At 47.7% G+C, this 22,219-nt stretch overlaps 1 protein-coding gene across 1 annotated transcript in view; it reads right to left on the reverse strand.

Annotated features, from left to right (window-relative positions):
* ASIC4 (acid sensing ion channel subunit family member 4) overlaps positions 1-22,219 on the reverse strand; it is a 96,032-nt gene that overhangs the window by 73,222 nt on the left and 591 nt on the right. Inside the window, exon 2 of the mRNA XM_066611571.1 lies at positions 21,037-21,934. Coding sequence (XP_066467668.1) covers positions 21,037-21,934 — 898 coding nt within the window. The remainder of the gene's footprint in view (positions 1-21,036; positions 21,935-22,219) is intronic.

Raw genomic sequence — 22,219 nt, forward strand, 5'->3', positions numbered from 1 at the left:
CTACAACACACAGAAACACTGCTGACATTCCTTACAACCCTTCTTGTAAAACACGTGGCCTGCTTTCTGGCTTAGCCCATTTTAAAAGAGCCACAATTCCACCTATGATCCTGTCAAGCTGCTCTAGTCCTACAGAGTGCAATCAAGTCACTGTGGGGCAAGACAATCAAGACAGTGGGGCAAGGTTGTTACCAGAGAGCTTGTGGTGCTCCATCAAAATGGCAGGGCTGAATGTGATGCCTGGCACTCAGATCTGCCGTACTGGGTATGGAAAGCGTACCTTTATGTATGTCAGAGCCACAGTTGGGGATAGCTCACAGATTAGAGAGGAAGTTCAACACGGGCTGCGTCCTTGGAGGCTTCAGAAGCACAGCTTCTGTTTCTAAGTGGCCTACGTGAACTTCAAAATAGTAAAGAAGAACATAAGAAGAGCCTTGCTGAATCAGTCCAAGGGCCCATCTAGTGTTGTTTCCTACAGTGGCCAACTAGAAGCCTCTGGGAACCTAACAAGCAATGCATTAAGGTAACAACCCTCTCCTGCTTTCCCCCTTAGCAAATGGTATTAGAGGCATACTGCCTCTGAATATGGAGGCATAACTATTGATAAATGTGTGAATTTGTCTAATTCCATTTTCTAGTTTTCCAAGCTAGGGACCCCATCACATCTTGTGGCAATGAATTCCATTGAATAACCATGAGCTGTATGAAGAAGACCTTCCTTCTGTCTGCCCTGAACATATTGCAAATCACTTTCATGGGATGACCCAGTGGCGGACCCCCCCAGCCCTGCACCCCGGGGCAAAGGTTCGCAATTGCAGCCTCTGGCATGATGTTACTGCCCCCTCTGCAAATCCGCCCCCCCCACTTACCTGGAGCTCACTGAGCCTCGCACGACTCCAGGACTCACCATGGAAGCCTACTGAAGCTTCCCCGGGCTCTTAAGCCGCACTTGCAGCAAACTGCAAGCACAGTTTCCGTGTTGGGAGTCTCAGAGAGGTTTCCACACGGTCCTAGAGATGCACGAGGCTCTGTGCTCGGGGTACTTGCCCCTTTCCATTAATGGCAGATCTGCCATTGGGGTGACCCCCCCCCCAAGTTCTAGTATTATGGGAGAAGGAGAAAACATTCTCTGTATCCACCTTTCTCCGCACTGTGCATTACAAAGCTCTGTCTTTACCCCCCTCCTGCTGTCTTTTTTGCCCCCCCCATCTAAAATGCCCCAAGTGCTTCAACCTTTCCCCTTAGGGAAGATGCTTTAAACTCTTGCTCATTTTTATTGTCATTTTCTGCAATCTTTCCAAATATTTTATAAAAGCTACAAAAACATACATACATGACCTCCTGCATATAAAGAGATAGGTGGTATATGTACATATACAGGCACATAGCAGCAATGTGTTCTCTCGTGGCCAAACAACTCTGAGCACCTTGGCTTTCATTTTAATAAGAAAGCAAGCTTCTAGCCCTTATGATTGTGGAAAGATGCTTGAAAATGTATGAGCATTGCATAGTGACATTGCAGAAGAGACCAGAATCTTCCTTTTGTGGTCAGAAGAAAAATCTGCCAAATTTCTTGTCTCTCAATTCAGCCAGCCAGTAGAAGCAGAATTATGCAATCTAAACAGTTATATACCATTTAGCTCAATGTAGTAAACTGAGTTTACAAAATAATGTTTCTTGATACAGAATTTCAATAGTTTTAAACAAACAGACCTGCCCCAAGCCCCTCCCAAACCATGGCCTGATCGCACCCTGGCCTGCAGTCCCTGTGAGTCTCTTTTAGTGTCTCTGCGCATGCACAATCTCTCTGTGCACCACAGCAGACCTGTCTACTTAGCAGTGTCACTGGATGGGTAGTTAAGGTCAAAGATTGGGCTCTTCTGGAGTGCTCCTCCACCCCCACCCTCATTCCCCCATCCTCAGTCTCCAAGGGCAGTGGAACCTCTGCAGAGTCCAATCAGCATTTTGCTGGAGAGACAGAAAATACAAAAGAGTCTTTGCAAATAATTAGTGAGTGTAATTGTAGCTGATCTTTGATTAATGAAGAGGGATTCTCGCTGCCGTAGGAGTCCCGGACGCCGTGCGCAAGAGCTGGTGGGGATGGGAGGGGGGAGGGCGAAACTAAGAGGCCACCACATGCAGCCTTAATTGTTCTGTTTGGAGATTATTTATCACCTTTGTGCTCCCAGCACAACAGAGCTGGCTATTAGTAGCTACCAGGCTGTGGATAGACAGACATATGGAGAGGAGAACAGGAAGTCAGGGGTCATCATGGGGCATGAATATGGCAAAGCTGCTGTCACAGCAGGGACCCTTCCCTTGCTGGGGATACTTTGACAGCATCTGTGGCCTGGAGAGCCTTGGATGGAGAGGGGATAATTAGCAGTTGCATCAATCAGGCTCCTACTTGCATCATGGTGCTCCAATTCTGCAGCACCCCCTCTCCCCCCCCCCCCGCTGTTGGTTTCAAGGGCAGTGGCAGCCGCTAAGATGGGTCTATCTCCAATCGCAGGTCACAAGCATCGCTTAGTATAGGGTCAGTACACATTCTTTCTATATGTCACTCTCCAGCCCCTCTGCCTCAGAAAATCACTCTATTCCAATCGGATGGAAGTGTTGATCCATTCAATGTCTCTTCTAGAGACAGAGACTAGTTGCTTGCCGGCCCAAGCAACTAGTAAGGATTATAAATCAAGGCTTCTGTATCACACCTAGTTCTGTTCCTCGAAGAGTAGCAAGATTAACTGGAGCACCCTGACAAATGATATCCCAGATCTCAGTGCATTGTTCTTCCTGTAACTTTCTGGCCAGTGACCTGCCCCTCCGTGTGGAACCCGAGATGGGGAATGCAAGGGAAAAAATTTGGTGTACTCATCCCGGCCAGGAGGAAGGATAATACATAATAAGGATAGAGCACAAAGGTAACTATCATGCTGTGCATTTGTTCATGTCCTAAAGACCCTTTATTACCAGGTCATTTTGCGACCAGTGCCTGCAGGGACAATAGAGATGCTAAATATATACCAGTACTTGTGCAACTGGCCGATGCGTTTTAGGTGGAACTCAAGAAACCTAAATGTATAGATGTGATTCAAGGGTGCCAAATATCTTATGCTGAATGAATCAAATCCTTAGAATTTTTTTTAAGAATGCAAGCTTCTAATTCCCATGGCTGTAATGAAAATGCATCGGCAGTTCTTGATAGAAAAATTGAGGAAATGTTGGTAGAAATTCCAAAGCTGAGATTTTTTCCCCTCCATTTAGCACAACTGCATGGTCAGCTCCCTTTTCTCCTCTCTTTCTTGCTCTCCCTTATTTTACTACATTCCTTACTTTCTCCCCCAATTTCCAGTCCTTCAGAATAAAAGCTGAGAGAAGGAAAACTCTGATCCCAAACCTCCACTGCCTTGTGGCTACATCCAGTTATGGAAAAGGCTTCAGGAGTCAACCTTGAGGCAAAATCCAGAGCCGGAGTCCCTGAGGCAGTTCATGGCTAAACACAGTCATGTTCTGGCAACTCCTGTGACGTCGCTGGAACCAACCGTATTGGCCTCTGCCTTTCCATTGGACCATTTCAGCGATGTGGAGAGGGGGGATTTGCTGCATGGGTAACAGCCTATCCTCCATACCTACTTTACCCAGGCTTTGCGCACTGGAGAGGACACTCTGTTCCAGAAGCACCATTCAGAGCGTGACACCATAGTCTTCCAAGACTGAAGGATGCCAATAGAATAGAATAAAAGCTGAACTAACACTTCCAAAGTCTGCAAGAAAAACCTCTAGAATCAAACAAAAAACAAAACAAAACACCAAATAAAGCATAGCTGTGGAAATTTTTCCAACTTGTATAATTCATCCCAATTGGAGGAATGTGGGTTTCATTACAGTTGCAATATTTGGAATTCTTCTGTGAATTCCACAGACTGCACACTGAACCTGGATGAGTGTGATTTCAAACCCACAATGAATCACAATCTGAGAAGCAACAAATTATGTGCAGAACCCACAGTTCTTCCTGTCTGGGGGAATTGGAGAGTCTATGCCTGAGTGCCACACGTGGCCAGTAGTCACTGAGCTAGTACTGCACCATGGCATGTGGAAAGGTTGCCACATTGCAGAGCACTCTGCCACCCCTGTTCCTGTCCAGTTAAAATAATTAGCCACCAAATAGAAAGGAAGTTCCCAATATTGTGGCGCCAGCATTTGTTGCTTATGGAGTGTGCAGAAGTGGTAAGAGCTAAGGGGGGAATGGGGAATAAGGAAGTTCCCACTCAAAATGGGAAGAAGAAGAAGAACAAAATGGGTGGAAGGGTGCAACAAGGGAAAGCAATTTTCTCAGAACTTCTCCTGGTGAGTCCTGAATCGGAAGGCTCTTAAGAAAATTAAGTAGCAGTGAGATAGCATCAGGGCTCCTTTTCATAGATGAGCAACTGATTACAAGATAAAATACAAAGGGCAAGGATCTATTATCATTTTCATCTTGGAGAGAAGTAAACAATGGGGTGCACAGAGGGTCTGCTTAGCTTAGCATGTTCAATAATAACCCAGAAAAGAAGATGGACAGTAAAGGGCAGTCGGAAATGTGCAGATGATATACATTTACCCAAGATGTTTAAGTCTAAGATGGACTATTGAGGGAATTTCACAAAGGGTGGCATAAAATTGGGAAAGGGGACAGTGAAAGAGCAGATTAAATTTAATACTAGCAAGTGCAAAGTGAGGCACACTGGGAAAAGCAATCCTTCTTTGGGGTGAAGAGTTATGATGGGCTCAGGAAAGAGATTTAAGGGAGTCCTTGTGGCCAGCTCCCTGAAAACGCCAGATCAATGGGCTGCGGCTGTCAAAAGCAACCGCGATGTTCCAAGCAATTATGAAAGGGATAAAAATAAATAAATACAGAAAATAGCTTCAGCGCCCTTCCATATAAGCTCGTGATGCGTCCACTTATGGAGTGCGGTGCACATCTGTGGTAACCCCACTTTTGAAAACAAAAGGCCATCGCAGAATTAGGGGGGGGGGGAAGACACTGTGCAGAGCAGGTCAACGAAACAGGAAGGAGATGTGGCAGCACTGCAAGCTGTGAAAAATGTAAGAATAATATTAGGCCATCAATTTATAAAGGAGACAAAGACAGAGGATAAAACTGCTACAAGATAATTAACAGAGGAGACAAAGTAGGAAAAGCAATACCTGGAATTGGAACAACTTTGGCAAGCTTTTGATCTGTCAGACATAAAGAAGAAGGAGCGGCTAAGCCCTTAACACATCAAACAACTGGCAACAATAGAGATAAGTCAACTGAAAGGGGTGATGGTGGCGTCACTTGTCCCAGTGACCCCTGAAGTCAAGATTTCTAAGCAACAGTGTTTCCTCCAGAACTCAGCACGGTTCTGATGTTTAGTGCACAGGCTTGTCTTTTAAAATAGACAATTCCCTCTCCTGCCACCAAGACCCCTTTTAGGACAGTGCGGGAGACTAGTAGCCAAGCACATGGGAAGGATTTGTTCACCCTATTAAGGCTGCTCTTGCCATAATGGTTTTTCTGTGCATGGCCACTTGGGACTTCAAGGCTTGCTTGGTTTCAGACTTGCACTTAGTAGCTCTTTTTGAAAAATTATACTCTGTTCTTCTGGTAAAAACTGCTCAGAGTGGCTAACAGAGTTACACTTCCAAAACAACAATACACACACACACAGACGGGATGCAAACCAGACATGAAAGGAATCTGACACTTCATAAAAAGTCCACTTATGGGCTATATATGATAAATTGCTTTGGAGGCCAATAATCTATTATCAGGGAATATTTTTTTATTTACTGAATTTTTATCCCACTTTTCTTCCCATAAGGGGACCCGTAATCTGGATGACAAATGTGTACCCTGGTCTCAGTGATTGTAATTTGATAGTCTTGCATCACTGTCTGCTGTTCTAGTAATAACCGTTTTTGTTGTGTGTCATTGTGCATGTTACCTGGCTGTTTGTTCTAGAAAGTAATAAAGTCATTATAAGAAAAAGAAATGGCATAAAACAATTGTAGCAGAAAGATGGTCATAAACCAGATTAAAACCATACATAAAATGACTGGGATATCTGGAGCTCTGCAAGGTACCAGCACATATAGGTCCCTTTGCTTTTGTGTGCAGTGGAAAATAGCAGTGATAGAGTTATGTCCACATTGACAAGGTTTTATAATCTCATTCCGCCTTGTGTTGCCATAGCCACTTCTGGAAGGCCCCAGCTGCTCTCTGTGAGTCCTAAGAGATTGGTGGGATGTCTGGGGATGTTGAGGATAGGCAGGGCTGGCCCAGTGGCTGATGCGGTTTGTGTCTGGGGGGCCGGGGTGGGTTTGGGGTACCCTTCACCCTGTCACTGCCTCCCTCTAACTATCTGCAGATGTGAGCCATGTTGATCTGCTCAGCACTCGCTCAAAGCAAGCTGGAATAGGATCATCCACTTTCCTCCTTGCGCTCACTCTGTCCTTGCACAGGGTTTAAAGTTGAAAGGGAACATGTCCTTTTAAATGCCCTGTGAGTACAGAGAGCTTTCCTACCCCTCCCCTCGCTCTGTACTCACATGGCATTTAAAGTTCAAAGGTTTAAAAGTTTAAGCTTGTTTCCTTTAATCGTTAAACCCTGTGTGAGGACAGTGTGCAGTGAGGAGGTAAGGAGCATTTTTGGGGGGAGGGTGTGTGCACTTGAAGGCAGCAGTGGTGAGTTGGGGTGCAGTCAGGAAGCAGCATGAAGCAGTGGACCCAATTGAGCCATCTCTGAGGATAGGGGGAGAGGTCAAGAGAACCCCCTCTTGGAGTATGGTCCTCAGCAAGAAGCTTCCACCCTTCCCCACTAACTTGTATCTCACTGCTAAGGATACAGCCGAGTATCACAATGGTGGTAACCACCATTCTCTTTTAACTTTTCATCCTACCCTGAATCCCAAGAGGCTGCATACTTCTCCTAACTGGCCTAGCCAATGCAATCCTCCTCCATTTTGGCTCAGCTGGGAACACTTTAGCATAATTCCAAAAGGAGCAAGTTACAAGATGGTGAAGAGGCAGCAGCCAAGACAGAAATCTGTCTAAACATTTAACTTGAAACATATACTATATATAGTTTTAAAATGATATTCCATGCATTTTTATTCTTTTTAAAAAAATTGTCAAACAATCTTTTGTAAAGCTCATTCCTCCAAGGAGTCAGAAGAAGCCAGTCACACAAATGGGTTCAAGGTGGGTGCAATGCATTCATGGAAAGCAACTCATCTAAATGATGAATGCGAAGAATGTTCTTGCGAGAGTGAGGAAGAGAAAGAGTGGGGCCGTTTGCTCAGAAAGCTTTGATGGGCAAGACTGGAGAGCCTTAGAGGGAACTGAATCTTTACATATTTATTTATTCAGCAGCTTTCACAATAGCTTCAAGATTGATAGCAACACAAAACAAAATCGAAATACAATAAAACATATCCATAATTCTTCCCCCTGAACTTTCCTTTTCAGCATCTGGGACCAGGCTGGGCATTGTTGCAGACAGGACGCAATGTTGAGCACACTCTGGTCTAACAGTGGCTCTGTTTTTATCACTAGCTGTCTGAGGTCTGCAATTTGAGCCCCCCTCCCTCGGTAAGTGCAGTTCTTTAACCATGAGAGAAAGCCAAGCCATTCATAAGCTGGATGGGTCACTGAGCTACTGTCCATTTCATTAGTGATCTGATGGGGAATCCCAGCCTCGAGCCAGGGTGTTCGAGCACCAATCTCCTTCCCTTCCTATCACAGACGAGCAGAGACAAGCGAACAGACTGAGATAAGGCAGCGCTTATTAATGCAATGAGATCAAACTCCAAATGGGTGCAAGCACCTGCAAAGGACTGGCGCGACTCCCCTGCCCGTTCATAAAATCTTGATGAGGTCTCTCGGCCTCGCTCTCCTCCACCCTTCCAATCTCTCAATTCATCCCCTGAAGACTAGCATTTAATACAGAGCTTCCAACTGCTTTCACAGAGCAGTGTCCGTCCCTCCCTGGCGTTCTGAGCGGCTTCTCACAAGCTCTTCTGACAGGGCAGCAAACAGGACTGCTGGTCTTACCACAGGGCATGAATTCCTGCCCTACAGAAGGCAAATGCAGTTACTAACAGTGAATTTGAACAAAGTCATGGGGAGGGCCAGGCAGGCTGGACTGGAGCATTTAAAGAAGTATCAAGAGTCTCTGCCCTGTTCAGACAGTTTGGGTGTTCCCTCTCAGCTTTCAGTATCCAAAGAGGGAAAGCAAGTGGGATATCTCAACTGGAATTGGTGGGCTAAAAAGAAGACTGGAAGCATCCTGGGAGCACAGCCAGCAAAAAGGAATCCCAGCCCCATTGATACCTATGAGCTGGAGTGAACATCCTTAGAAAATCAAGGATCGAACAAGCTGGCAGCAAGCAACAGGACACAGGTCACTGCTAAAATCCTGTAGGGAAACAGTATCATTATACTGGATTCAGGAATCAATATTATGCAACAGAAAGGATAAATCCCTGTGTATTTATATAACTGAAATTTTAAAATAAAGATAACATAAAATAAAATGCTGGATGCTCCTTTACATTGTCTCCTCTGGCCTGATGTAGCCAATAATAGCCATGTTGGTGAAGGGATGGAGGTACTGCATGACGTGGACAAAATGCACAAATATCTGATTTGCATTTTCCCCTCCCCCCTTCATTTTGAGCAGGAAGGGCAGCATGAATTGGGCACATGTGCTGAAAATGTATGCACTGTTTCAGGGCATGGTCTGAAAGCACATAATGAAGCTAAGGCAGCCTGGGTGTGGTCTCTTGAATCTAGGGGGTAGTTGTCAGCAGTTTAAAAAAAGAAGTCATAACTTAATTATTCTTGTCAATAAAAGTATGCCGGTATAAATCATCATAGGCAAAAAGTCCTTCTCAGGTTTCCAAGGGAGTTCCCGGAGGGGGGGGGAAGCCTTTTGTTCATATTTGCTACATGGAGGGAACCGCCCCCCCCCCCCCCGTCAGTGTCACGCTTGGGTCATGGGGACAGAAGCTTCCTCTGATTCTTGGAACTGTCTGCACCATTTCTTTAAAGTGCAATCCTAGGCATGTTTACTCAGTAGTACAACCTGCTCTGTTCAATGAGGATTACTCCCAGGAAAGTGTGCATAGATTTGGGCATCTGCTCCAGCAAAGGAATGGTGGGATAAAAACCTTTTAAATAAATAATAGATTTGCAGTTTTGATCTGCGATAGAGGGTGAATGGGTTGAAGGAATGGCTTCCTTTCTCTGGAACACCCCAGCTTTCCCGGTGCTATAGCCAGTGATGTGATTTTGTGGTTTGTCATTGGGAACTCCTGGCCACATAGGAGGGGGAGCAGGGTGCTTAACCCAGATGCCCTGTACATATGCTACTCATCCTGGGCTGGCAGCTTAGAGCCCAACACCAGCACAATGCACAGAAGAATGGGAGGGAGAGAGGCCAGCCCAGACTCTGGTTTGCTAGGTCTGACTTGACCTTTTGGCCTTTTGTTATCTTGGTGCCGCATGATGTTAGAAGTCTTGGGCAGTCTGTGGTTTAGAGGGGGGGGGAACATGGTTTTAAACAATTATTGTTTTTTCCACCTGACTGGCTGCAAACTTGTTAATTTTTCCCCTTTAATGTGTGAAAGCAGAGACGGCAGCTGCATGGAAATGAGCCGCCTTCCTATCCCGAGGCCCTGGCTGGCGTTCAGAGTATGCTGGCCTCTAGCGCAATCACAGCCTTCTATAAATAAAGCCCAATATCTCATCAATGGCAGAGCAGCCGTGCTTTATAGAGTCGTCTGACATAAAACCGTCCCTCTTTACGGCCCTCAAACCATTTGCATCATTTAGCGCAGCTCTGTAAACCTTCTGTTCTCCACGCAACGCCGGGTGGAGTGCCTAATGACAGAGACACCACCACACACTCTGTTCCAGAGAGCTCTGGAACCCCCGGTGTGGAAATATGGTCACCTCCCACACATTTACAACTGGTGGCACCTGGCACCAAAATGCGCCCTGACGACAGTGCCAGGAACCCCCGAGCACAAAGATTCAGCCCACAGTTACAGCTGGGAACATCTGGCACAAATTCAATACAATACAGATACACTTGCACAGAACGTCTCTCTATGCCCTTCCTCTCACTCTCTCCAGTAACACATAGGCTACTCACTCCTTTTTGAGTCTGGAGCGAGCCTTGTGTCCTCCTCCACCACCCCGAATTTCATCCTCATTGTCTCAACACCTGTGAGAGTCGGCCACAGATTGACACATGTCATTGCCATCATGTAGTCTGCTAAAGAAAGAGTTGTGTGCCTTAGAGAGAGGAGGGATGAAGGCTCACAGAGCACGTTCAGGGCCAATTCATGTGACAGCTTTTGAGGTGAAAAAAAAATACCCAAACCTGATTTTCTAAGGTGTGATGTGCTGACTTGCCCCTTTCCTACATGGGGAAACTTGCCCAGGTGGAAACCAAGAGAGAGGTGGTTATTTTGTAGCAAATTCAAACATCTATGCTTGTCCCTCAATGACTGCAATATCTAATGCTATCCTGCATTAATAAAACAGCCATTAACACAGGCCAAGCTTTCATATCATTCACCATTGCCTCAAGCATCATTTTTTTTCAGCTGAGATAGTCCATACATTCAGCTGTAAGCCTCATATACAAACGTGTATGCATCAGACTTTAGCAGATGGTGTATAAAGGGAGTCCAGGGAGATATGAGGAATTTGAGAGCTCGCTCTGCTCTAAGTGCTTCCAAAGCTGCAATCCTATACATAGTTACCTTGGAGGAAGTCCAACCGAACTCAATGGGATTTACCTCTGAGTAGAAAGGCATACGCTTGTGCTGCAAGGCTGGTCAGCCTAAAAACCATGAACAATATACTCCTTTCAAGCAATGCAACAGTCCCAGCTGATACTCATTTCCATAAGGCAGAGCCAGGTCCCTTGGGCACACTCTGGGCACTGCCCATTGTGACATGCAAAGCAGGAAGAGGGAAGCAAATAGAGGAGCTATCGAGCATTGAGAGGCACATTATTTGATGTACAGCACAATCCTATGCATGACTACTCAGAAGTAAGTCTCACTGAGTTCAACTGAAATTACTCCTAGGTAAATGTACATAGGATTGAGCCTTAGCCTGGTTTCTGCCCCTTATGCATGGTAACAAAAAGACACTTCCATTTTCTATGTATGTTTTTAATCCCTCTAGCTCTGTGACTAGGGCACCGTTTTAATTTTACCTGAAATAAGTCTTCCATGTTACTTGATGAAAGATTCTGTGTAACTTAAAAGCTTATATATTCCCAGACCAAACAGTCTGATTTTTTTTAAGAGTAGATAATGCTCTATTTCTTATTCTCTGGAACCGAAACAACATCAGTTGTCCATCCTAACGAGCTCTTCTGGCATTTGCCATATGTTAAGTGACACAAAAAGAGATGTCAGGATAGTGCCTCTGCATCTTGGAGCCTCTGGCCTTGACCTCAAAAGGTGTCAGATTCTAGGAAAAGCAGAGCAGCTAAGCATTCCTCTGGCAACCTTAAAGAGACTTTGTATGTGTAGGATAGCCTTTCAGTGAACAAACAGGCTACTCAGCTGCAGAAAGACCAGGCTAGAAAGTGATCATGAGGAATGTGGGGCTCTTCTTGTTGTGCTATGATGGATTTTGACATCCATGTCCCCAAAAGTATCTCTCCAGCTGAAAGGGTACAGCACCCCATGGGGTGTTCAAGAGGATGTTCCCCAGAGAGGTCCTGCAAGACTTTTACTAGGATAGTCATCTTGTGGAAATAACAAGAGTACAAGGGAATAGGTTGTCATAGCAGGGAGATAGCACACTTGTGATTCTCTCCTAGCCTGAGAACAAAGGAAAGACAGGTGGGGGGAAAAAATGGTAAAAAAGATTCAAAATGGACAATAAGGCAGGGAATTCCTACTCCACGAGTCCCAAGCCAGCAGTTCTCCCTGGAGCACAGCAGCAGTGCCAGAGAAAGAAGTCTGGTGATATTTCTGCAGGAAATCCAATTCTCTCTCTGTGGGCAACAGGAAAATCCCAGAGCTAGAACAGTTAAGACTTCAACAAAGAAAAACCTCTAAGCAGGATTCTGGGCAGTTTGTCTCACTTGCATGGTGCAAGTCCCAAAGCAAATTTCCTATTAGAGGGAGATCCTGCCAGGCATTTGTGGGAATCAAACACGTCTTCTTGGAGTCTGCCTGAGCTCAACCTCTTTCTGGTTACATGTGCCTGTCGATGGAGCTCTCCTCTCCCTGTTTGAACCCTGTACTGGGAGTTTGTGCCCCACAAAAACAAAATCTGTGCTCCAATCTCAGAGGGCTGAATCAGAGACATAAGACTCTGAGCAGCCGGTAGGCAGGAGGGTGAAGTTGCTTCTTGGCACCAGTGGACAGGCGCACACCTGCTGCCCTCCTGCACTGAGTGGGAAGAGCGGCTGAAGGAGGCTCCTTGGGCCCTGGGCTCACGCACTCCCTGACAGTATTACAGGCAGGCTTATTAAGTGTGTAATATTAAATTAACCCAGATAAGAGTGTAAGAGCTTTTAAAGTCAATTCATTAAATATAATTATGAAGATAGCTTTTTTATGCATGGCAGCAATCTGATCTCAATCACAGAGACAATCCCAAGTCTTTGGGCCCCACGGCATCTCTGCTCCCCTCCGCACTTGTTCTTAGGCTGTGCTGGGGAAGGAAATCATTCTCCTCCTCGAGCTCTGGTGTTCAGGAACCAAAGCGTCAGCAATATCTCCTGACCCACAGCCTCTCCTGCCTTCCAGCTGCCCTCAGTACCCCTTAACATTCATGAGCTGCTGGTTCCCTTCTGGCTAACATCACTCAGTGTATCTTGAAACCCCTCCACTGCTATCCCAGGCCTGGACTCTCGCCTTCAAGTGTAGCTGATTTCCTCCAGTTTCATCAGCTTGGGATAAAATCTGGAGAAGGAGGGGAAAGCAAGATGACAAGCAATGGTATCTTGTATCTGTCTTCTCTCTTGGTGGTAAGGACTTGGATACCTGCCCAATGGGGCATATTCTGACCCAGCACACACACACACACACCCTGGAAGAAGAATGCCCCAGCAATTCCAGTCAATGCTTCCTCCTTCCTCCCCCCCCCCCAAAGTTAATGAGGCTTTCGGTCTCCCAAGGCTGCTTGCATTCCTGCCCCAGTTAATTAACTGCTCCTGGGGAACAATTAATATCTGTCAGGAGATGTGGGGCCCATGCCAGCAACTCTGCCAAATTTGCGCTCAGCAGAGATGGGGGGGGGTAGAAAAGGGGAGCCCCACCAGTCCCTTATAGCTTGAAGGTCAGCCTCTGAATAGCCCTCAGCTCTGTACAGGGCAGGCCTTTGCTGCTACTAAATTGGGCAGGGGATACCAGCCAGCTTGGGCCAGGAGGGTGGTACCTCTTTAAGTAGGTCCAGCAGAGACTTGCAGAAGTTGTGACATCCAGACTCTGCCTGTTGCCCAGGGCAACCTGTCCCCTTGCAGGCTTTCTGCCAACTGTGGCAGCAAACCCAACTATGGGCCTGATTGCCCTTTGCCTTATGACATGTTGAGGTGGGGGAAGACTGCATGCACATCAAAAATAAAATCATGGGAGAGTTGACTGTGTCCATCCCTCAAATCTGTTCACCCAATGAAGACCCAGAAAGGTGCTGATAGGGTCCAGTGAAAACCAATCAGAGGAACAGAGGGGGGCTCAGCAAGCAAACCAAAGGGTAGTCAAGATGCTTGGTCCTGATGGGATGAATTTGTCTTTCCTGCCTAGGGGACAACACCAAAATCTATAAATAGTTTTTATTTACTATACAGTGGTTTTATCCCCTCCATCTTTCAATGACTTCAAGACATCTTTTATATTCACAACAATTTTGTGAGGTAAGTTAGACTAAGAATTTTTGACCCCAAAGGTCACCAGTATGCTTTATAGCTTTACTCAGTGTGTAATTAGCCAGTGGAACTCCTTGCTGCAGGATATGGTAATGGTGGCTGGCCTAGATGCCTTTAAAAGGGGATTGGACAGATTTCTGGCGGAAAACTCCATCACAGGTTTCAAGCCATGATAGGTATTACAGTCTGAGATTAGCTGGTTGATCATCATGAGGGCTCACCATCATCATCTCTGGCATCTGAATTGGCTGTGGATGGCAGTTTTTTTTGCCTACCCCAGACTGGTGAGGGAGAGATGGTATGTTCAGTAGGTTTCATGTTTTAAAAATTGGGTTTAAAAAACTGGCCCAAGTTGAACCCAAGTTGCAGCCTGGTATCTTCATTGGCTGTTTGTGAGAGTAAACAGAATGCCAGAATGCTACCTCAGAAAGCAAGATGCAGGGGAGTGGCAGCAAGATGAAAGTATCTTGTCGTCTGTGTGCTGCCTGAGGCATCTGGTGGACCACTGTGAGTTACAGTAAGCTGGACTAGATGGGCCTTTGGTCTGATCCACAGGGCTTTTCTTATATTCTTAGAGAATTGATACGAACCTGGTCCTAACTCAGCACTCACACTATGACACCACACTGGCTCAATAGTGTGCAGTGAGGCTTGTTTGCCCAAGAAACGTTGATGGTGGAGGTCTTGGTTCAAGATAGAGTGGTTGGATTCTGGGTCCCCAGCCTTGATGGTTTCCAGAGCAGGGTCTTGAACCAGGAGCTTGGAATATCTTCACTAAGAGCCTGCACGAAAAGAGTTGTTGTATTGAGGTACATGAAACAACATGTGGGATGAGGGACAGAAAGAAAACTAAGCCACTCTAAGGGGTGCTGAAACCTTCAGGTGGGATGCTGCATCAGTGGAAGATGCACTTTCTTCCTTTTGGGAAAGCACAAAAGGGGGGGGGGGAGGTGAGCTACACAGGGAGCTACAGAGCAGTGATCATGTCCTGCCAAGAAAGTATCTTTGCATAGAACCAGAATTGATTGGTTGAGCAGAGGAAGGGGTGAAGAGGCCTGGAGGCTGCATCAGCTCCTGGGACTAGTTACTTATTCAGATGCTTTGGACGCAGATTCCTTCTCATTGCTGGTTGCTTATTAGCGTTTCCCAGCCTGCGGGCAGCTCTGATGGATGGAGCACAGCACCGGCCTCCTCTCACTGCAGAGCCAAGGCCAAGAACCCTTCTGCGGCTACTGCTATTCTTTGCTCCCTTTTGTCCCTTTCCTCTCTATACCAGACTTGCAAGTTTGGGGCAGACAAAAGCACAGTCTCCATATAACAGAGACTGGGATGCTGGCCTCTTCACTTTTGGCATGCTGCAAATATATAGCACATGCAGACTTAATAGACTGGTCTGGCCTTGGAAGACTCACAATTGGCAGAGGAGATTTACTTGGTAGGAAGTAAAACTAGAGAGCAGTGAAGGTTGTGGAGGGAATACACAGAGAAAGCACAGCCAACTGTATATTCACCTCTCTACACTCTCACTTGGTGTGATCTTTATTTGTTTTCTGCAGGATCAAGAGGTGACTCACTTGTTGGAATGAATCCTCACAGATTTATCACCACAGAGAGCATTCATATCATCCAATGGTGATTGGGAATGGCTTGTAGTAAAGTGGCAGGGTACCTGCTTTGTATGCAGAAAGTCCCAGGTTCAATCCCTGGTATCTCCAGGTAGGACTGGGAAAGCCTCCTGCTGGAAACTCTAGAGAGCCACTGCCTGACAGTCTGGACAATGCTAAGTTAGATGGACCAATGGTTTGACACAGCATAAGGGAACCTCACATGTGCTCATACGACCAAGTTATGCCTGATCTCGTCTGATCTTGGAAGCTAAGCATGGTTAGGCATGGTTAGTACTTGGATGGGAGACCGACTGGGAATACTGGGTGCTGTAGGCTTATACCATAGTCTTTCGAGACTGAAGGTTGCCAACCATTCTTAAGGGACAGAGTTTACATGTTCAGAGTGAGATACACACACATGTATGAAGCAGTCCAGACAGATGTACCATGAAGAAGAAATATACCACCTGAGCTTAGTAGTGCTCAAGAAAATACAGTTTAGGAAGGGGGCGGGCCTGTTTTTAGCCTCTCATCTTAGCTGCAGGGCAACAGGGTAACTCACAAATTGTGGGTTCTGGCAGCAAATGGACCCCTGGACAGCATATGTGGACCCCACGAAAAGCACAAACAATGAAAAGCCCTGTAGCATCCTAAAGACTTATTCGCTACATAGACTACCAGTAGACTACCCAGAACCCACTTCATTGGATGCATATAACATCCACGTCATGCAATGGATGAGGTGAATTCTATAGTGCAACAAACATGTCTATTTTAAAAGGTGCCACATGGCTTCCTGTTGTTTCTGGTATAACAAACCAACACATTAGCCTTCTGGAATTTGAGCACATAGGACAGAGAACTTATCCTGGATGGGATATAGAGAAATTTCACACACAAGACACCAAGACCCATTCTGTGCCAGTCCAGGACTAGAAAGAAAACTCCTTCCAAACCCAGAGAAGAGAGACAGTGCAGCCAGCATGACAAAGCACAGTGTAGCAATGTCAGCTTCTTCAACTATCAGAGACTCATACATTGCTACAGTGGAAACTGGGTTTAGGAAAAAGAGCAAGAGGGCAGAACTGGCATTGTGCTGCCACCAGACTGAAACTTGTGATGGGAAAAGGGTCAGGGGACTCAAGCAAGGGAGATGGGCCTGTGGCATACAGACAGCTGCCACCTCCATCCTGTCCTACTACAGATGTCAAAAAACACAGGAAGGAAACAGGTCCCCAAAGCAGCTCTTGAAAGGCATGGAGTAGTGATGAGGCTGAACTTGCCATTGCCTACCCAAGATTCTTTTGGGATTCCTTCTCTCCTCCTCAGGCTACATCTCCTGCTTCTGGCCTGAAGGAATCCCTCCCTCCATCCCTCACTTCCACTGGCCACCCACATTGGTGGGGCTGCCAACAGTCTCTTCCTCCCCTCCCTCAATTGTGTGAGTTGGGGCTGGGGAAATAGATTGCTGTTGCTGCCTCCGAACAGTGGTGGCCAAGGAGCTGCTCCAATGGGCAGGCAGAAGGCGGCAGGTGGAGGGGGAGGCAGCACAGGGAACTCATTTACCCAGAGTAAAAATAGGCTGGAAAATGTGACATTTATTAAGTACGATTGTGGAGGAAAGGTCATCACCAGCCCCAGCACCGAGACAGGGTGCTGCTGATTATACAGCTGGGGAACGAGGCGGCAAAGCCAGACTGAGCAACAGCAATTTAGGGAGGGGGGGGGTGAGAGAGGGAAAAATGTGTGTTCCTTTGTGTGTGTAGCCAATAATGCACCAGGCAGGGATCCCTGCAGCTCAATGCCTGGAATATCTCAGGATCAACATCTGCCTACATTCTCTGACCCTCCCTCACTTGCACACTTCCATCTTCAAGTCCCAGTGAAGACACTGCAGCTAAGAAACCCCTCCCTTCAAAAAAGCAAGTTACCACAACAAGCACCCTTCCCACCAAAATACAAATGACAAAATGGATGACAAAAATCCTGCCAATGGCCTGCCACCAATGGACCTGCTCAGTCATGGCCACAGCTCTCCCTGCTCTTTCACTGCTCCCCTTCAACTCTCTCAACTCCTTGAAAGGCTGACCTGCAGTGTTTTGATTGGTTGAACTCCCCCCCCCCGCCTTACACCTTTTCCCAGCACCTTCCCCCTAGCATCTTTTCCCTTGTGGCTGCACATCACAATTCCAAGGTCCATGTTTTTCTTACGGGAAGTTGCCTTCCTGCAACCCACTAGCGTGCCCCCCAAATTCCTCAGGTTCACCTCCAAATCTGAACTGATGGGAAATGTGGTGACTGCTAATACCTGAGAACCTGTCCCACACTGCCTTCCAGGCACAGAGATGATGGGATAAAAAACAAGCAAGCAAAGGATTAAAAAAACAAACCCCAAAAGTATTTTGGCATTGATTCAGAAGAGTCTCTTCCATCCCAAGTGCTGCAAGTGGAACCCCTGCAGAGCAGGGGCCAGCTGGGTAATTGCTCTTGTGAACGCAATTTTTGTGTCTTTGCACCTCCCCTCTCTGCATGCCTGCACACACTCCTGTTGCCCCCCTTCTCAAAATGCAGCCCCCTATTCACGTGCGGAAGCTCACTCTCCGAGACAGTCTCTCCAACAACTGCACCTTGTATCCTTGAGAAGCTCTTTGTACCTTACCACTCCAGGCAGATCCAGGGGGCCTGAAATGCAAGCAAGATGGGCAACCAATCACCTGTCCTGTTGATGGAATTTGTACTGTCAGCTCAGGCCTGAAAATACTGGCTAACCATGCCTGTGGGATGAGAGCCTAGGACTGAAGGTGTGAAAGGGAATAACTCTCCAACTGTCCTGCCTAGAGGAAAGTGTCTATGGTCTCACCATGCACCCACTATATGGACACTGGAAAAGGATGAGGGGCTGGAGCAGAATCAGCTGGTGAGGGGGAGGGCATGATTGCCAGGGAATCTCCTGTCCAGTGGAGTACAAAGAGACGATTGATGTTTCCTTGTACGATTCAAGTGGTGGAAGGGGAAATCTGCTCAGCGCAGCCCTGAGTCAGAGGCACAGGGTCCAAGTACACAGATATGCTCAGTGTCCATCACAGAGGGTACAGCCCCCCCAACACTCCCCCCACCACAGTTCCAACAGAGCAAGAGGGTACACGGCAGTCAGACCAGAGCTGGGAGGCTCGCTGCAGCTCAGCAAGCAGCCCACCAAGATTTACTACGCCGGCCGGGCTTTACTGCACACGAGATGCTTACGCCGGGGAATTTTCCCGGCGGCCCCTTAATTTGCCGTCCCATAAAGAATGTGGATTTGTGACGCTAAATAGAGGGAGATCATTTACCGAGCACTGCTCTTACTTACAGGATCTTTAAAGGGGATTCATCATGCGATGCAACGATGCGAGCGGCAGGCAGCTCAGCGGCAAGAGAGCAGCCACGGGCAATCAGAGGTGGGAACAGCAGCAGCTCTTTCTAAAGGGGAACCTGACCTAGACTTGCCTCCACAGTGGGTCTTCCAAACCACACTGTTCCTCAGTCTAACTGCTCCACTCCACCATGACAATTTCCTTTAGTTGCTGTTGAAGCTACAGAACCCTGAACTGCAGCCGCCTGACATGTTCAAGAGCAGATATTGATACTGTCCCGGCTGCTGTTGAAATGGTCCAAAATGTGAAGGCAAGGTACTGTCCCCCCTCGCAAGCTGTGCTGCCCCTAAGGGGAAATCCTGGGGCATACGACTTGGAGTCACACATGAAAGCCATGCCTGTGGCAATAGGTTTTATTTATTTATTTATTTATTTTAAAGCAAGCATCTAGTCCTTTATGAGGCAAAGATAGTCTTGAAAGTGCATGAGCAATGGCCGGTGAAATCTTGAGACATGTTATGTTGATGCTGTGAATGGTTGTCCCAGTGGTTTCTTGTCTGAGATTTTAAGAACAGAACTGTAGTGTCTTCAGCACTGGCAAAAGGGGGAATTTAACCCTTTGCCCCTTGCCATTTCCCAACCAACACTACACACACACACCTGCCAATATTTGCTGTTGTCCCTGTTGTCTGTGGGTCAAGCTTCTGGGGAGGTAGAGATTTTGATTAGGAATATGGCATGGGGTTAAGTACTAAACACCCCAGCTACCCCATGCTGCTGATGAAGACACTGGTGCCCCCCACCCCCGCAATATTGCATTTCAGTAACAATGCCACCAGCATCATGTCAAGACACTGCAATATTTTGACTCTTGGAAACCTATGGAATGATGGTGATTTGAGCAGGATTTCCCATGGTCAGGGAAGCTTAATACAAATACAAATTGCAGAACTTTCTTACCACTGAATTTGCGCATTGAATTTTGCTTGTAGGTGGTCATGCCGTACACAGAGTATACACAGTCAGACTATGCTTTACATTGCTTTTCCCTCCTCTCTACAGCCTGGCATTCTGACATTGCCTGCAAGTGGTTCATACAACTAGGGACTTTGAACTACCCTTGTTAAGAGTGCTCTGGGGCAGCACTCCTGTAGGGACCTGGTGAGGTGTGGTCCTGGGTTCCCAGCCTTGCATTTCCTTTGGCTCTCCCACACCAGACATGGCAGGGTCTTGGAGACATGAGAAAGCGTGTGAGGCAGCACTGGCTAGGAAGCTGATCTTTGACCCGCTTGGTGTATGTCTTCACATACATGCGTGGGTGACTTTTCCCAGCCTCACCCTCTAGGTTTCTTCCTGCCCTGCAATCTCTCCCCCCCCCCAATTCTGCACAGAGTGATGAGAAGGCAAAGCAGCCTCTGGTGTCCGCAGGAGAGAAGCAGCTCATTTCCAGAGTCATTATGGTCTGAAAAGGGTCCCATCAGGTATTCCGCCCGCTCAGCACATTTATTTCCCCAAACCACAGCGGGGATTTGTGATTTTCAGACTCAATATTAGAGCAAGTGCGGGGTTGGCTCATTCTACCCGGTGGGAAGCCTCCCTGATAGTGCAGGCAGAGCCATGACAGAAAGTGTCACAGGGATAGCAGAATGGGACACTGGCAATGCTGCCATAGGCACCAGGGAAAGCACAGCCTGCTGAAGCTGGGAGAAGCAGCTTTCCTCCAGCCCACAGAGGGTACAAAATACTGAAACCTGGAAGTACATTCAGCAGCCATCCAGGCACCTCCCATCTTCTCTAAGCACTTTAGGTCCTCAAGTCTTACAAGTTACACCCATCTACCCCCCTTCCTGTCCCTACTCCTTATGCTATGTGGCAAACCCTCCTAGTAGGATAAGAGTGGTCTAGACTCCGAGAAGGTTGGTACCTTTAGCTTGCTTAAGCCAATGTTTCCTTCCTTTCGCTCCTGTCTTGCATGCTTTGGCACCCATTGCTTGCTGCAGCTTACTTGGTGTCCCATCACCCATCGCAACATCTACTCTCTCAGAGTAAAACTTGAGATGCAAACTCAGTCCTGGCATAAAACTTGGGCAGCATCGATCCATTCAGTCCAAAGTTTTATGGAAGGGCAGGAAGAGCAGGTACTCACCACAGTGAAGTTCTCTGCCGAGCAATTCTCCCCACTGAAGCTGCAGTTCTTGAGCATGTCGTCAAGTTGATGCCCAGTACGGTTGACAATGTCGGCCATGTCTGGGTCAGGGTAGAGCAGGTCAGAGGCCTTGTGTCCATCCCGGTCCTTGGGCGGCAGCCCGGTCATATTGGCCAGGTGAAAGATATCAGCATCAGTCAGTGCCGAGTGACGGAAGCGGTTGATGTTGCAAATGGTGACAGCTGGGAAGATCATCCTTTGGGTGGCCTCCTCATCCAGGGTGGTGACGTGTGGGTGCTCCAGGTAAAAGAGTGCAGAGCGGGCTGCCTGGTATAGGAAAAAGGCCAGAGAGGCCACAAACGCAAGTGCCCAGAGGGCCTGCCGGACCCCCAGCTGCCCCGAACGGCAAATGTGGCCAAGGCCATGCAGGGTGCTGGCCCCGGCAAAGGCAGCCAGGTTGCGGTGGCGTGGCCGCCGGGGTTCCTCTAGCAAGCTCTCCTTGTCCCCTTCCTCTTTCGCCGCCTGCTTCTCATCCTCCTCTGCAAATTTGATTTTGCAGACGATCTCAATCGGCATCTGTGCCGAGGCACCAGGCAGCACGCTACCCCCCCAGTGAGGGGAGGCAGCGGGAGCCTGGGGTGCCCGGCACCGGCCGCTCTCTCCGGGATGCTGCAGGACGCCCCGTAAACCTAGCCGGACCGGAGAGCTTGGCCCCCGTCCCTCCGGAGCGCCTGGCAGCCGCCGGGCTCTTGTCTCACTAGTGATCTCCTCCTGGTGCTTCCGTCCGCTTATCTGCACAAGCCCAGCTGTCAGAGCTGCCCGTCGCTCCCTCTGGCTGCGTGTGCCGCTCCTCCGGTTAAGACCCCACCAGATCCAGGCAGCATTTAGGCATCGTGTGCTAATAAAATCCAGGGGATACTTAATAATTCAAGGCATGTCAACATTATTTCATCCTCAAATAGAAAAAGAGCGGGGTGGGGGGAGCCAGCGAAGCCAAGGATCGCGAGCGGAGGAGGAAGAGGGAGCCCTGCTCTCGGGAGCCACTTGTTTGAATCGCTCGCGAGCTGGCAAAGTCGGTGCCAAGGCAGGGCTGCCTGGGCTGGGCTGGGCTGGGGAAGCTCCTCAGGCAGGGCTGCGCCACCCACTTCTTCCCAAGGGGGCTGCCCCAGAGAGCGCCCTCGTG

The sequence above is a fragment of the Tiliqua scincoides genome, chromosome 1, assembly GCF_035046505.1.
Source record: "Tiliqua scincoides isolate rTilSci1 chromosome 1, rTilSci1.hap2, whole genome shotgun sequence".
Lineage (NCBI taxonomy): Eukaryota > Metazoa > Chordata > Lepidosauria > Squamata > Scincidae > Tiliqua > Tiliqua scincoides.